The sequence below is a fragment of the Miniopterus natalensis genome, chromosome 17, assembly GCF_054644295.1.
Source record: "Miniopterus natalensis isolate mMinNat1 chromosome 17, mMinNat1.hap1, whole genome shotgun sequence".
Classification (NCBI taxonomy): domain Eukaryota; kingdom Metazoa; phylum Chordata; class Mammalia; order Chiroptera; family Miniopteridae; genus Miniopterus; species Miniopterus natalensis.
In genome coordinates, this window is record NC_142097.1 from 8989565 (window position 1) to 9007280 (window position 17716).

Sequence of the window (17716 nt, forward strand, 5' to 3'; positions counted from 1 at the left end):
GGCTGGGGGTCTACTATAGAATCAGGAGGCAGTTTCCTGGTACAGCTTCTTTGATCCCGTGGGTTTCAGGGTTTCCCTTGAGATCATCTCGAATCACTTTTTTATACATACATTTTCTCACACAACCCCCACCTTACCTCCACCCAAGGAGCGCACTTTCTAGAGCACCCACAGGGTAGAACTAAAGATGGGAAATGGGCATGGGCTCCAAGTCTTGCAGCTCCCTAAAGAGCAGTGGGGTCCCACCATAGAGGCCGCACCGCCTTCACTGAGGACCAGCAAGTGAGCTCATGGTTTCCAGCGGAGGTGATCTGGGACAAAGGAGGGGCTCTCTTACAAGCAAGACTGGGCAGCAAAGGTCTGGCTGTCCAGGGGGCCAGCCCATGACTAATGGTGTTTATGACCTTGGGTTATATGGGAAGAAATACTAGTTTTACCTATGGGCCATGTGAATGAGACTCGCGGCTTCTCCTCCCCTGAAGGATAAAGGGGGAAAGTTACATGTCACAGCTCTTCAAAACGTCTCATTGATAGAGATGTTCTATTAGCAGGTCAAGGTGAGCGCGCTTGCTGTCTGCATCCACAGGTGGGACTGGGTGCTTCCAAGCTGCGTCCCCTCCTCGGGAGTGGTCCCCACTCCGACCGGGAGCAGCCCCTATGGCTCTGGGAACCTGCTGACTGGCAGTGGAATGGGCTGCCCCGGTACCTGGCCTGCGGTAGAAGCCGCAGGGTGGAGCAGCCCAGTGTTTTGTCACAGCTGGAGGCAGGCACAGAAGTATAGGAACAGAATACTGCACTGCCGAGGGGGGAGCTGGAACAGGCCAGGGGCAGGGAGGCCATGCCACCCAGATCCTTCCTTTTAAGCAGTTTGAGTCACGTGAGCCATGACTGTTAAATCAGACATCCTGGGCCTGTCCTCTGCCTCTCACAGTCCCCACCTGTCTGGAACATGGGGGGGGGGGGGAAACCCTGGGAAGGGCTTTCTCAGCCCATCTTCTCTAGGAGTGCAGAAGCCAGAGGAACTGAGAGGACCTGGGACCTGTACCTGCAGGTGACTCTGCTAGTGTGGGCATCTGGGGCCCCGGGAAATGGTGCAGCCCAAGAAGTGAGTGGGGTGATGCCTTCTGTGAGCAGCCCCTCGTGCCCACACTGACTCTCCTTATTTTTCTCCCCTGCTGCATTACCTGTGCCCACAGCTGTTTCCTGTTCCTACTTTCAGTCTTGAGCTCCTACTGTTCCCAGTCTGGGGACAAGGGGTAAAGGAGCCACACTCTGTGAAAGATGTCAACTGTGGTTATATAGACCTCAAGTGATCTACTCATCGCAAGGCTTGTCCCGGCACCAGAAAAAGAGGTGTAGTGAGTGAGCGGTGGTCTCTACCTGAATCTTTATTTTCAGAAGGGCCTCAGTCTCTGAGCTGTAGCTGTGCAGCTAGCTAACTAGGGCACGGTGTCTGATGGGATGTCTGGCCATAGAGGGCCGTGTGCTGGGTGGGCCTGACAGCATGGCCTCACGTGTTTGGCTTTATCTAACTTAACACTCCTCCTGTGTGGATTCCCCGGGAGTGCCTCCTGCCACCACGGGGGGCTTTTCTGGGGTGCCCTGTCCCAAGACAGCGGATGCAGAGGGCTACGTTAGGACTTCCTCCCGAGCTGCCCTCCCTCCCCAGGCCAAAGTGTCTTACAAAAATGCAGGTTTTCACTCACCCACATGGCAAGCATCACTGGGCTTGAGAAACCATGGGACAATGGCTGGATATGGTGTCGAACTGTCACAGCTGGTAGCCCCTCCCCGTTGGGGACTGCTGCGATCCATCCACTGGGCTCCCCCTTTCGGCAGTCACATCCTGCCCAGATCCTACCACTCCTCCAAAGATCTGGATAGACCAGCAGCTTGATATGTGATTCCTGAACAAATATCATGGTTTGGTGTCCTGGATCATATGGGGAGAGGTTTGAATGTGACAGCACCTCCCCTTCTCTCCCTTGCTGGCATCAATTCTGAGAGGCTTAGAGCTCTTTGTCCTCGGGGAGGCTGTCACTCTGGCCCGTCTTGCTCATTAGATCCCCACCAGAGGGTGAGTTTATGAGTGGCAGGGTCTCGGTTTCCTTGATATCTCCCGGCCTCTGCCTCATCTCTTACGGCATACGTCTCCTGTTAGAGTAGTGCTTTCTTTATGCACTCCTGTTCTCAGGAACCCCAGAACCTAGGGGAACCAAGACTTTCGTAAGCCAGGCAGCCAGAGAATTTCACTCCTCCTAACTCAAAGACATACTGGGTCCATGTCCAGGCAGGAAGCAGTTACAGAAGTATGACCCTCGTCCACATTCCATTGAGAATGAGGAATGAAAAATCTCGGGGTGCCCGGCCGGCCGTGGCTCAGCAGTTGAGCACTGACCTAGGATCCAGGAGATCGCAGTTTGACTCCCGGTCAGGGCACTTGCCCGGGCTGCGGGCTTGATCCCCAGTCAGGGGCGTGCAAGAGGCAGCTGATCAATAAATCTCATCATTGATGTTTCTCTCTCTCTCCCCCTCTCCCTTCATCTCTGTGAAATCAACAGATATTTTTTTTAAAAAAATTCTCGGGGGAATTGTTAGATAGGGCAAGGGTCTTAAGGTCTGGGCAGTGCTAAACTAAAAGTTGTTCTTGCTAAATGTTAAAATGTAACACATGATATATTGCAGATGCAGATGCAAACAGGATGGGCTTGACAGAAACTCAACAGGATAAGTGTAGCTAACTGCAAAGAAGAAATCAATGTGTGACTGACTAAACAGCGTATCTAAGCAATAGCTAACTAAGCCTCCACTGGGATAGAGAGCTTTAGATGTGAATCCCCGTCTCCTTTACTTGCTGCAAGTAAATAAAACTGCCTTGCGACATCACATCTGGCTCTTGAATAACTTTGGCAGTTTCTTTAGAAGTTAAACATACACCTACCATATCACCAGTCATTCCTCTCCTAGGTATTTACCTAAGAGACATGAAAGCCTATGTCCATGCAAAATGTGTATAGGAATGTTCATAGCTGCTTTATCTGTAAAAGCCCAAAACTAGAAATAATTTAAATGTCCATCTACAGGTGAATGGATAAATTGTGGTATGTCCATCCATACAATGGACTACTATCCGCAATAAAAAGAAATGAACTATTGACGCACAAAACATCATGAATGAGTCTCAAAATCATCATGCAGATTGAAAGAAAACAGAAAAGAGTATATACTATATGACTCCACTTATGTAAAAATCTAGAAAAGGCAAACTAATATAAAGTGACAGAAAGTACAATGGTGAAAAGGGGGAGAGGTGTGGGAGGGATTACCAAGGAGCATTCAGAAACATGTGAGGCTGAGGAATATGTTCTTTACCTTCAGTGTGGTAATGATGTCATAGGTATACACATATATCAAACTTACCAAATAACACTCTCTAAATATGTGCCATTTACTGAATTTCAATTATACTTCAATAAGACTGTTTTTAAAATTTATCTGGAAGAACCAAAGAGAAACACACAATTTGTGATTTTATCCAGACTTATATCCTAACCCTTTTGATATCCTAACAATCCTAATGGAGACATTTAAATAATCAAATCATTAAGTGCAACAGTTATATTGATACTGTTACAATTTAAAAAGTGTAAGATTATCAATGTTCACCAAGTTTATTTTAACAATACAGCCATCAAATTACTAATGGCATTTGTATTGAAACTTGGCAAACCATCTAAAGTCTATGCATAAATAAATAAAAATAGCAATGAGAATATCTGGGAAAGAATGAGAAATACTGAACCCACCAGATTCTGAAATGTACGACCCAGACAGATAGGAAGTGGCAGGAAAATGACAGATCAGGGAAACAAACTGGAAAATCTGAAAAAAAAGATCCAAGTTTATACAATGCTTAAGCCTTTATAAGAAATGTGGCATCTCAAATCAGTGAGAATAACTTTTTTTCAATAACTGTCATTGAATAACTGGCTAAATATTTGATGGAAAAATGGAAATCTTTACCTTCACACCGTATGTCACAATGCCAGATACACGACAGACGAAAACATACAGCTTGAGTTCTGGCAACCAAGTAGACTGAGCTAATGCAGATCTCCTACCACTGCAAACATCTAAAAATCCTAGATGAAATGTAATTTTTAAAAATATTTAATGTGTAGCAGATCTCACAAGAAATAGAAGGAAATCCCCAGGTGTTAGAGGAAATAAAAATCAGAAAGCCAAAGTATTGAAAAGAAACACTGAGGCCATGGTGATCATGAGGTATGAACGAGTGGGAGGGGAGGGAGGGAGAAGATAAGAGGAAAGAAACATTATTAGACCTGGAATAGGCCTTACTGGCTATGGGCTTGGGTTTTAGAATCCACACACAGATGGGGCCTTGGTTCTTACAAGGCCAGGAGTTAGAAACGAGAACCTACTAACATGCCAGGCCCCCTGTCAACAAAACAGACAAAGATTCCTGCCTTTACATCAATTTATATCTAATAAGAGTTAGAATGAAACAAGCGGGAGGATGGGAAGACAGTTAATAAACATAATAAATAAGTAAACTACGTAGTATGTTAGAAGGTGATAAATACAGGGGTGGGCAAACATACATTTACAGTTGTGAGTATGCCAAACACAGGGCCAATAAAGCTACTGTAATAATCATAACCTTTATTTTTTTTATATGAACAATTATATACCTAACTTTTGCCCACCCCTGTATTATGGGGATAGAAAATAGAGCCAGATAAGAGTGATCAGGAGTGTGAGAGTGTGTATGTGTGTTTGGGGGGGGGGGGAGGAAGGGACAGACAGTCAGGCACAGCTAAGGAAATGGTTTTAGGATATTAAACAGGATAGTCAGGGCAGACTGCACTGAGAAATGACAACTGATCAAAGACTTAGAGGAGCTGGGGAAGCCATCCATTCAGATATCTGAGAGAACTACCAGTAAGAACACACAGGGGGGTTGAAGGACAAGGATAGAGGCAGGGAGACCAGTTAGGACTCTTGCAGTAATCCAGGTGGCAAAAAAGCCTGGACCTTCTGCATGTACCCCAAGTGGAAGGGAGACTAGAAGTCTCAGTCCATCAACCGAAGGTGACAGCGAAACTCTAAAAGGAGAAAAAGCCTTCAGTAGGAAAATGAAACTCAGGCCTGCTACAGATCAGAGGCAAAAGGCACACTCCTCACTGGATACAGGAATTTCCAAGATAATTAATTAAGGGAAAAATCAGTCCCAAGCCAATGATAACTCTAGGATATCTGGCAAAATCACTCAACAGAAACATTTCCACCAGAACTAAGACCAGTGGGATTTCCACAAAATCCCCAATAAAGATAAGCAGTCTCACAGTCAAACAGTGCAGAGCACACAAGGACATCATTCACTATAAGGAAAGGTCGGCAAACAAAACACAGGAGGATCAGTCCCCCCCAAGAAGCTGAGACCATCCATCAAACTAAAAAGGACTACAGGATAAGTTATGTTTAAAACTCTTTACAAAGAAATAACATTGAGCAAAAGAAGCCAGGTATTAAAGAGAACATACACTATGACTTCATCTACATGAAGCTCAAGAACTAGCAAATGAAATCTTGGTGTTAGAAGTCAACACGGTCGGTGGGGGGGGTGGATAACTGGAAAAGGGCATAAGGGAGCCTTATGAAAATATTTCTTAATGACTGAGCTAGTGACACAGATGAGCAGACTAAACATGTGTGATGTGGAGAGAGGACTGGCTAGCTGACATGCCAGAGGGTAAGGAAGGACAGGTCCCATGTCTTCCCACACCCACATGGAAGAGCTGGTGAGTAAGAGGTGGGGAAACTCCCAGTAGTCTTGGAGGGCAGGCCCAAGTGAGGTCCCCCAATCAGAGCCTAAGCTGTCTTTTGAGGGAGCCCCCATGGAATGGAGGGGTTAGGAACGTCATTCAAGTCGTAGAGCTGCTTCTGGCTGAGATGGGATTGAAGGGCAGTGGGTAACGTAGATTGGAAAGTCCTCAAGGAGGGGCATCCCACTGGAACAGAGTATCAGAGCTGAAGACGGTCTTCATGGCTCAACCCCTCATTTTACAGAAGAGAAAAACAAGGCCCAGAGAAGTAAAGGAACTTACCCAAAGTCACCTCTGCCCACCTCCACCCCCCGGTGTTACCAGTTTTCCTTGACGGGATATGTACAGATTAAAGATGAGAGGCAATCAAGTAGGGTGGTGAAAAGGCAAGACTCCAGAGCCACACCGCTTATATTCCAGTTGCAACTCTACCACTTGCTAGGTAGCTGTGTGGCCTCGGGCACATTAGGTAACTTCTGTGTGCCTCTATTTCTTCACCTGTAAAATGATGTATAAAACTTTCTACAAAATGTATAACCAATGTATAACCAACCACCTTCTACTATAGCCAAATAGATACCTACCCTGGGACCCAGTGATTCCACTTCTAGATACATACCCAACAGAAATGCGTCCATATGTGCATGAAAAGACATGGGCAGGTATGGCCACAGCAGCGTTATTTTTAATAGCTAAAATCTGGAAACAACCCAAATGTCCACCATAAATGGAACAAATAAATAAATGCATCATGTGTATGTCACAGATCACTATAAAGCAATGAAAACTAATAAAACTACGACTACAATGGACAAATACCACAAATTTACTACTGAGCAAAAAAAGCCAGATTACGATTCAATTTATAGAAAGTTCAAAAAACAGAGTCAAACCCAATGTACAGTGGGCAGGCCACGTGTGACGGGCAGGGGGCATGGGGTGGCTTCCGGGTGTGGTTATGCAGGTGTGGTCACAAGGGGAGACGTCTTAGAGCTGTGAGCTTACAGTTCATGTGCTCTCCTGTGTGTATGTTATACTTGAATAAAGTTCACTTAATAATAATAGACCCCACCTCATAAGGCCGTTATGAGGCCTGAAAGAGGTAATATATCTATCACGTGTTTAGAACTGAGCATGGTGATAGTACGAGTTACAGAAATGATCACTGACAAAAGCCCCAAGTTGAGGATGAGCACCCTGCCTCTGGGCGTCCTTCACAGCCCTCTTCTGAGCCCCTCCCTAGCAGAATGCAAGGGTTCCTCTCACTCCCCATCCTGCCCCACATACAACGTGGTCTCGAGCACAGCCCCAGGACACTAAGACAGCGAGGGCCCAGACAGCTCAAGGAGGGTGCCCACGCTCACACACTGTGGGGGGAGCTGGATTTAGCCCCAGGCAGTCTGAAGCTAGAGACGGGCTCTCAGCCATAACCCCTACAACATACACTTGGTATTTTGTACATTATTAAATAAAATGCTGAGCTCTCTGATCTTGATTTTAGAACTATTTCCTGTGGATCAGAAAAAGCCATACTTGCTTTTCACTTTCACTGGGTCATTTTCTTCTGCAGAGATTTTTTGATTTATAAAAAAGCAAAACCCAACAACAAAAGCAGCTGTCGAATCCTGGTTCCAGCAATAAATAGGGTGGGAAATACAGGGGAATGCCCAGCCCATTCTTCCCCCAGCACTTCTGGGTATCAGGACAGCAAATCTGCCTGAAAATGTGGCTTGAGGAGAATTGATTTCTGTGGATTGGAGTGAGAAGCAACTTCCTCCCTGTGGCAGCTGTGAAGGCCAAGCGCTTTCTCGCCGCCGTGAATTCTCCCCCGGTCTGAGCCATGAAGTGAGACAGGGCTGGGTCTGGGAATAAAGAGTTGGCTGAGATCAACCTGCCCACCTCTGAGGTCTGGCTTCGGGCAGAGGAAACAAGTTGGCCGCAGGACTCAGAGCAGGGGGGCTGGTGTCCAACAGCCCTGCCCTGCCCTGGGGCGCCCAACCCAAAGGTACTTTCATGTTTCGGATGCCAAATTCTGTATCTGTAAACACAATGTGTTTCCTTTCTCATGCTGGGGTTGGGGCTGTTATTGTTCAGCACTTTCTGCGCGGCCCAAATGTAAGCAGAGCGCCAGCGAGGGAAGTGGCCTGCTTGGGGAGTCCTCGCTTCTCAATGCCGCAAGGACAGGGTTTGGGGTCAAGGGTCCAACTCCTCAGGTGGGAAAAATTACACCCCAAGCTGGGCAGGGCCCCAGCAAGCCTCATGCAGTAGGGGGAGTGTGACCCCAGCTGGGGTGTGGTTTCCTTCACACTGTGGGCAGTGGGGAGCTTTCGTCTGAGCCCCAGGCAGCCCCGGAGCTCTCCCAGCTGAGGGACACAGGCACCTGCAGAGCTGCGGCTCCCAGGAAGACTGCCCTTTTCAGGGAACTTTGGTCTCTAGACCAGCTTGGCATGAAAGAATAAACACACGAAGACAGAACAAGTGCAGAGGAAACACATGAAGTGATCTACACTCCAGTGCTCCCATGACATGGGAGCCCAATCAGACACCCGCGTCAAGGCCCTCAGCACCTCCCCTGTGTCCCGGGCATTTGGCAAATTTCCTCACTCTGAAGGCCCACCCATATTTATGATTAGTACAAGTATTCATCTTCCCACATGCACAGCCTCCCAGACGGGAGTGTATTCCACCTGCGGGGAGGGCATCCACTTCATACTTCTTTACATCCCAGAGCCAGCAGAGCCACCTGACCACTGACCGCTCCAGGAATATCCACCTACAGGGTACCTGCTCACGTGCAGGCTGGGGCGCAGGGGAAAGTCTTCTGAGACTGAAAGCGGTGTATGGTTTTCCTCTCTCAGGCTAATTCTGGATAAGTAGTCATGGCTGCCTAGGGTATTATATTGAGAAGGGTTCCAATACCCTAGGACCATTTCTGAACTTAGGAGAAAAGAGTGCTGTGATTGATTAGCAATGTCTGCCCTGGTTTCGGAGCTGGGGAGTGCTGGTGTACTTACTATGTCCTCACCACGGCCACTCCCAACCCTGACACTGACCAGCGGGCAGGCAGGAAGTGTCCATCACTTTGGATGCATTTTTAAAAATATATTTTCATTGATTTGAGAGAGAGAGAAAGGGAGCTGGAGAGAGAGGGGAAGAGAGAGAAACGCTGATCGGCTGCCCAAAACCCGGGAATGTGCCCTGACCAGGGATAGAATCTGCGCCCTTTTGGTGCATGGAGAGAGGCTTCAGCAACTGAGCCACACTGGCCAGGGCTTACTTTGGGACCTCAGATATGGAATATAGCACAATATCTAGACTCCCAGAAATTAAAAGAGTTATCTCATTTCCTTGTTACCTCGGACTCAGTTATTCAGATCCTGCCCTTTCAAAGATCCCTGTGGTCTTACAGATTGTCTAACAGGTGTGGAGCCTCAGGAATGTGTAAAACTTGGACATGACAACCAATGCTCTCATTTGTAAGCAGGAAAGGACTGGGGGAACAATCTAGAAAATCTAGTAACAGCAACGGCCAGGAAGGGACATGGATGGGTCCCCAACTAGAACTTGACCATGTAAGGAGGGCTGACACTTTGCATGCTCTAGTCTTGAATCCTCCACAGCTGCAGGTTTCCAGTCTACTTCCAGGCCCTAGCTAAGTTGGGAAGATTTATTAGTTATAGTTCATAGATAATGAACTAGGTAGGGTGTTACTTTCTGCCCAACATATTTTCTTTGTTCTCTGGAAAGCCACCCCTTCAAAAAGCCTGGAAGTCCACCATACCTACAGAGACTTCTTCTGGGTCTTCCTTATGTGCATAAATGTGCTGCAACATGAATTTGTTTCAACTTAACTGCAGCTACTATGCTAATCCCAGCAGCAGGATCAGTAATCTCTGGGAATGGCCCTAACACAGGAAAAGGCAGAGCACACTCCTCCATTCCTTGGCAGTACTCCCGTACACCTGTCCCCTCAACGATACCTTCCCTTGTTCTCTGAGGGCCAGAGAACACCTCTGATGGAAATATCAATCGCAAAGGAGGTTTGGGCCAGGCACTGCAGTGTTGGAAGGAAAAGGCTCAGAGGAGAAGCATTCCCCATCTCATCCATCTTAGGACCACAGTCCCTTCTCTGTCAGAGGGTAGAACTGGCACAAAATAACATGGCCAGGGCTGAACACCCACCTAGCTCAAGTCTCCCAGAAGCTGGGGATGAGGAGGAACATTACTTCTACAGGCAAAGGACTGACAACTGAAATGGGTCTCTGTTTCTGACATGGTGTGAAGGGGATTCACATACATTATACGAAATTTCAAAGGCAGAATAAAATTTAGTTCTGAGTTTACAATGGAGATACATTTTTAAAATAAGAATAAGGGAAGGTAATACTGAATTCACTGTGTTGTGCTACATGAGTCAAACCTCAGGATAGTAGTCAGCATGAAGGCAAAGAGCCCTGTGTCTGGAGGACCGTCCCAGGCAGCTCACTTATTTCAGGTGCTATTCAAAAATACAGTGCCTTGGAGCTGGTTACAATAGAACACAGCTTTTATGCCAATCAGCCTTCAAAACAAGCACTGCTGGCTTGGCTGGTGTCGCTCAGTGGTTGAGTGTCCTCCCATGCACCAATAGGTTACTGGTTCAATACTCAGTTAGGGCACATGCCTGGGGTTACAGGCTCAATACCCAGTAGGGGGCATGCAGGAAGCAGCCATAAATGTCTCTGTCTGTCTCCCTTTCTCTCTCTCTCTCTCTCTAAAAATCAGTAAAAATATATTTTAAAAAACAAGCACTGCTGATACCCCTATTCTGTATCCAGTGGTGTCATTGAATAAGCTAGTATGCACCCTGCATACTTGTCCACACTTAGTTCAGTTTGTGCAAAAACTACCCTTTGGTGGCAGGGACATCTGTTTTGGAAAAGCTTCCATTCCTTGTGGTGACCTGATTAACTGAAACAAAGCACATGTAAAGCATCTGGTACCATGGCTGGCATTTAGTAGGGGTTTGTAGTCTGTTTTCAGGATGCAACCTGACAACCACTGTGGACTGACACTCTAAACCTGCAGTTCCCTCACCATCCCAATCAGTGCCACACCTTCCAAGGCTTTGGAGACCACAAGTGCTGATGTGAGTCTTTCCAGATGACAGGCAAAACACTGTGGGCCGCTCTGCAAGTATTAGGCTTAAGTCCTGAGCAGTTCATAAGCCCTCCTACACCTCTGGTCTCCCATTAATACAAGGCACTTCGGAAACCCAAGGATGTCTGCCACTTCTAAAAGAGAGAAAAAAATCCTGGCTCACAAGCTATCCATACTTGTGCATCCACAGATAAGGCTGTTTTATAATCCAGTTCCCCAGAGAGCCATTTATTTTGGTGAGGCCAGTGTGCATAGCAGAAACCATAGAAGCCATCAAGATAACACGAATACCAACCCAGTGCACTTTTGAAGTGTAAACATAAAAGTCTATTAAGAATACAATGTTGGTTTAATCCCAAGACAAAAAATCGACTTAATGAAAAGCACAACTCATCTCAAGAAGGAAATATCGATACCAGCTGTGAGCAGAAAATGAGGGGATTCCTTCCAGGGAACATTTGAATTTCAACCCACTGCCTTTCCAATATTTTCTCTGGACATAAAGTCTCTAATACTTTTCCGAGGATCTCATTTTTCTACAGGAGGAAGAGGTTGGAGAGAAGTCTGGGGAGGGCCAAAGGAGAGCTTGGCAGAGCCTGGAATCGCAGAGACCCACCCCACAAGGATTACCCTGACAAAACTCTGTCTTTCTTCCTGGAGACAGCAGAGCCCAGCCTCCCTGCCCACCAGGCACTCATAAGGATCCCAGAAAGACCCTCACTCCAGCTGCCACAGGGACAACAGAGATAAATGATAGCCCTGTGCTGCTGACACACATAAGCTGCACCTACCAGCACCACACTGGTGACCAGGATATGCCATTAAACTCCTCTTTTTAACAACACTTCTTGGCCACTGTCTAGATTTTTTTTCAATATGTTCCAAAGAAGCAGAGGAATCCGAGCACTAGGGAGAAAGGGGAGGCCTTATTAAAGAGGATTTTCTGGTTATGAGCTCTGATCTACCACCGTTGAGAGAGATCACAGGCCCTGCAATCAAGAAAGACTGGGCCATCGCAACACCTGTGGATTCTGAGCACCTGCAAGAAAGTATCTAAAGTCTCTTCACTTATAATCCTAACTGCAGCTCCCATGAGGCCTGGTGGCTAACACACAGGACAACTTCTTATATATGCTTTCGTATTTGAGCATGTATAAACATAAGAAATATGATAACACAACAGTATTATGTAATATAACAAGGGGACCACCTGCAGTCCTAGCAAGAAGTAACAGGTTGTACCAACTTTTCTCCTATACATGGATGCGTAACAGCCACTCATCCATCCATCCATCCATCCACCCATTCTATGGAGAGGCAGCACAGAGGATGCTATAAAAGCATAAACATCAGACAGGAGTCCCAGCTCCACCACCTACTAGCCATAGGTAGTACTAATAACTAGTGCCCTTTGGGTAAACCTTTTAATGTCTCTAGGTTATCGTTTCCCCATCTGTAAAATAAAAACAATAATAGTGCCTATGATTAGCATCGTCGCAATGATTAAATGACTAAGTTAATGTGAGCACTTGGCAAAAAATAAGCCCTCAAGAGTTAATCATCACAATGACAATGATTATAATAATTACTATGACTAAGAAAACATTCACTGATCTACAGCTATGTGCCAGACTCTGGATCAGGCAGCAAATAATGTTCTTAGCCTTCTGACTTTGCAAGCGTCTTTAGTGGGGCATTGGATTTCTCATGGCACCACCACCAATATAACCTCCCTCTCTCGCTGGGATGATGGTAGGCCCAAACACTGGAGCCAACTGCAGCATGAAAAACTCCCTCCCAAAGCCATGTTTAAACAATTATGAGCATTATGTTGCAGGTACCCATGACCATAGGAGGCCAGGCCAGGCCAGCCCAGCACGGTGCTCATCTTGCAGAGATGTCTTTTGTGTGGGTTTTGGGTTTCAGCTGGGCAATGCAAAACCAGAGAGTGAGTCGCAAAACGAGTTTTCACAAGCTCACCCTGTCACAAACCAGGCAGGGGTTCATGCTGACATCCCCACAGTAAGATTAAACAGCATGCTTAGTCAGGCACTAAATACTAACACAGCTCCGAAGTCAGGGGGACACTGATTAAAACTGATGTCAATAATTTATGAAACACAATATGGTCTTCAGATGCTCTTTTGGAAAAAAAAAAAAAAAGGAAGGGGAAAAAAGGGCCTAGCAACCCAGGTGGCTTAAAACTGTTCATGCATTTTTCCTTGAATGTACTCCCCCCCCACCATGCATGGATGCTTCTTTACACCATGAATGTAAATGCACATGTGTATAAAAGCATGTGAACACTGCTGATACATATGGGCGGAAGAAAGTATTTAGTTATTCCACTGAGAGCTGTCGAGGCTGTAACGTTATATATAGTCTTGTCCTTCATATTGTTTTGAGGGGTTTTTTCCCACCCGGAAGAAATCCAAAATTGAATTTAAAATAAAGTTGGATTTTACAAAAGTCCACATTTGAGAACTCAACCTTGAAACACCACCAAAAAGAAAGTTTGACCAAAGAAAAGAAAACCTACAGGATAAATGCATTTCTTAGTAATCTGAAAGTACTTTGGCCCTAAACAGGAGAACCATGTAGTGAAATAACAATATCAAAAGTTTTTTTAGAGTTTTAGGGCGGAGGAGGGTTAACCTGGGGAAGGACAACATTTCGGTCTATTTTTAATCATGCCTCACTTTATAAAGGCAAAGACAGAATAGCATAGTGACAATGCTTCATTTTTATCAAGACTGATTTTTTGGGATGAAAAATATATATACTTCTTTAATTTGCCTTAGTTGTAAATAATCTGGGTAGCTTGAATTTATATGTCAACAGTGTGAAATTCACAAGATGGGATTATGTTGGAGAAAAAAGTCTGAGCCGCTGATAGTACAAAAGTTAGTGTTTGAAGGATTTATTAAAGCTTTTTCCTAGCACAGTGCCCTGTAGTGTCTCAGAACACCTGTCAAATACTAATTCATTCACACATCTCCACTACAGGGCCTTTTCATAAAAAGCTCGACCTTTCATTGTAAATCACTTTTAAATTGTCTTTGCTGGCTTTCTCTTTCGCAGAATGATGGAAAAATCACTAAGACTTCAATTAAGACTTTATGGGAACTTCAACCTGACTTTCTCGTCTGCATCTACAAGATATCAGAATATCTATCCAAAAAAGGAAACTATAAATAACTTTTAAGAGAGCTGAATTGGCTTTGCTTTTTTATAAGATGACCGAATAATTGGCTAATTGGCAAAACTTAAAGATGCTTTAACTACTGAGAATTAAAATAACTTCAGTAAAAAAAACAGAAAATATTGTTAGCTGATTATTTGTCATGTAGATTATGTACTTATTAGGCCTAATTAAACTTTTTGAGCAAAAAGGCTTACTAATTACATTAGTTAATATGTTGACTGCTCAATTTGGCTTAAAAAAAAACGGTCAATCCAATTTGTGCATAGTTAGTGCTGTAGTCAAAAGACAAAATCCTAAACTATAGGGGTTATTTCAAGTGCATGACTATTGTTACAGCAAATGTGGGCTCTGTCTCCACATCCAAAGAGACAGGGAGAGAGAGGGCTGGCTGATGAATCTGAACAAATCTAGCACTAAGACAAATCTTCAAACCAGTAAAGTGTTACCACGGCATCCAGTTTCTTTTCCTCAATGTATTCACTTGCATCTGTCCAATTAGACCCTGCTGGTGACAATTCAAAGGTATCTTTCATATGCACATACAAACTAAAACTGATAGCAAAACCCTGGGAGGCCCTTGGAATGTCAATACGGGGTTTTACGCACAAAAGGAAGAAAAGAAAAGAGGAAAGGGGGAAGAGATGGGAAAAACCAATATTTCTGAAGAACTTGAGCAGATCAAAGGAATTTTATTCTCAAAGGCCACTAATTCCGGGTGTAACTACTATCTCACTACGGAATCCTGAAAAGACTCTTCAAACTGGCGACCAGTTCCGTCTCTTAAAGGAGGGAGCACAAACAATTAGGTCTGCAAAATCGGGACACACTGAGTGCAAAAATAGAGGGCCCGCCGTGCAACAGGAGGCACAGCCCTCCGCAGACCAGGAGGCCTTCCTGGGCCTCCAGGCCGACCCAGCTCTCCAAGACATGTTTTCCATTCAGTTGCTCAAAAGTCTGCATCCACAGTCATGAGGCACAAACTATTCGACAACAACATGACACAATTAATCAGAACCAGACCTTAAAACGTGTGTTTGTGGGGACCAGCCTACTTTGTAATGTGCTTCAGAGGGTAAAGCAACTGAAGAGACTCACACTGGCTGTTTGGGGGTGGGAGGAGGCGGAGGAAAAGTCTATACGTTCACAAAAGATGCACACCAAATGGCACTTTACAAACTAAGTAATTTTCTTTAAAATAAAAAGAGTGATTTGGGAATTTACATCCCATACTGGAAACGTAAAATATTGTCTTACTACCTGGCCCCTCCTCCCAACCCCTCCCGGGGAGAAACTGGTGCCTGAGAGTTTCTATAGCAGCAAAGTTGTACAATTCAGAAATAGAAAGCATCCCCCTTTTTAAGCCTCATTTCTGACAAAACTATTCGCCAGTGCCGGTTTTGTCAGTTTTCTCTTTCAGGAACTGAAACCCCATTAAACAGGGAGAATCTGGACCCTTAGTTAATTTAAAACTGTTTAATTTCACCAAATTCTGACACTAACAAATCTGGTATGCTTATTTTTTGAACCAGAATTGAAGTCGTTTAAAATAATTACTGAACTCTCCTTTGTAATCTGTAGATAGCAATTAATTTAAATCACATCATTCTTTTGCTAACACAAACACGCTGTCCAAAAGGGAAAAAAAAAAAATTATTTTTTTTTTTCAAACCATAAAAGACAAACGGAGGGCGCAGGAGGGATATTCGTCGGGTACTGAACTGGCCCCAAACTGCAAATCCTTTTGCCATCTCCCAGGGGATTTTTTTGGTTGTGCGGCTAGAACATCCCGGGAACCCGGCCGGGATCCCCAACCGCGAGCCCAGCTGCAGCGCTAGGAAAGGGCCAAGTGGGGGGAGCGAGGTGGATCCCAGGGTCCCGCCAAACTGAGGGTAAGGCAATGAGTGTTTGCGTTTGGATCCGAGGTTAGAGGGACGGGTCGGCAAGTTTTCTGCAAAACCCTCTCCCCGTAGCATTTCTCGTGCTTTTTCTTGGCTGTGCAGAACGCACTGGGCGCGAACCCGAGAGTCCAGGGCCAGCACCACGAGGGCGAGTGGTCCTGCTCCCTGCGCTCCCGGGTCCACGACCTCCCGGAACGAGCCTCCCACCGCTCCGGCCGCATCACAGCCGCGGATGACCCTCGGTGCAGCCGCCGCCGGCGCTCGCGAGAGCTCGCGGCTGCGAGGCCGGGGAACAGCCGCCCGCCTCCGCGCCCGCCCGCGCCCCCGCGTCGCCCCACTCACCCACGCACTCGTTGGCCTCGCGCGCGGTGGCGCGCTGCCAGGGCCGGTCGTAGTGGAAGGGCTTGCAGCGGTCGCACTCGGGGCCGGCCGTGTTGTGCCTGCAGTCGCACACCAGGCTGTCGTCGCGGTCGCGCACGCAGCGGGCCGCGTGGCCGTTGCACTTGCAGCGGCCGCCCACCTGCAGGTCCGACACGGCGTAAAAGTACGAGTCGCGCGCCAGCTCCGAGTCGTCCTCGTTCTCGTCGCCGAAAGTGTGCAGGCGGCTGAAGGCCACGCGGATGTCGGTGGCCGTGACCCAGTCCTGCAGCACCGGCGAGTTGTCGAAGTCGTGCGCCGAGGGCCGCCCGTCCAGCGTGCTGAAGGCGATGAGGCCGCCCGAGAGCGGGCGCATGTCCGTGTGCGAGTCGGTGCACACGGCCTCCTGCTCGTTCTGCTTGGTGATGGGCGCGCGGTGCGGCCGGTTGTACATCTTGCGGCACTGCGTGGAGTAGAACTGGAAGGGCACCCACGTGCGCCCGTAGTCCATGGACTTGTAGATGGCCATGGACTCGGGCCGCGGAGAGCAGAACTGGAGGCTCACGTAGGTCACCTCAAACTTCTTGCCCAGCGACAGCGTGAGCGTGACGTTGTGCGGGAACTGCAGGTAGTTCTCAGACTGCCAGCACGTCAGGTTGTGCGGGTTGTTGAGGTCGGTGAGGAAGGCGGGCGGGTGCGCCTTCTTGGGGTCGGACGCGTTGCAGAGGTGGCAGGAGCGCAGCCGCTCCTCGCCGCGCTCGCTCACCACGCAGTAGCGCGCCGGGGGCCGGCCACAGGTGCTGGACACGCGCACGTCCTTGCCGAAAGCCGCGTTGACAAAGTCGGGGATGCAGCGGCGCGGATGGCCGTTCTCGTCCGAGCAGGGGTCGGGCTGCGCCGCCTGGCCCGCGAACATGCTGAGCCCCGGCCCGCCGCGCACCGCGCCCACCAGGCACGCCACCGCCGCCAGCGCCGCCAGCGCCTCCCACACGGCGCGCATCATGCCGCGTCCAGCGTGCCCCGGCCCCGCCGCGCCGAGGAGTCGGTCGGCCCGCCGCACAAGGCGCCTGCGGAGAGAGGGGAGCCGCGCTCAGCCCGCCCGCCCCGCGCCCTCTGCCCCCGAGGGGCAAAGAGCCGGGGTGCGGGCGAACGCCCGGCTTCCCCAGCACCCATCCTGCGGCGGACTGCCCGCCTCGCGTAGGAAAGCGATTCCGGAGACCCCCAAGCCAGCGTCGCCCGCGCTTCTCCCCGGCCCGGGGCCGAACCGGGGC

The 17716-nt window shown here is 47.6% G+C and overlaps 1 protein-coding gene across 1 annotated transcript in view; it reads right to left on the reverse strand.

The window, feature by feature from the left end:
• The window catches only part of NTN1 (netrin 1), a 171391-nt gene extending 153943 nt beyond the window's left edge, over nt 1–17448 (reverse strand). The window contains exon 1 of the mRNA XM_016222406.2: nt 16431–17448. Coding sequence (XP_016077892.2) covers nt 16431–17448 — 1018 coding nt within the window. The remainder of the gene's footprint in view (nt 1–16430) is intronic.
• Nucleotides 17449–17716: the final 268 nt, after the last annotated feature.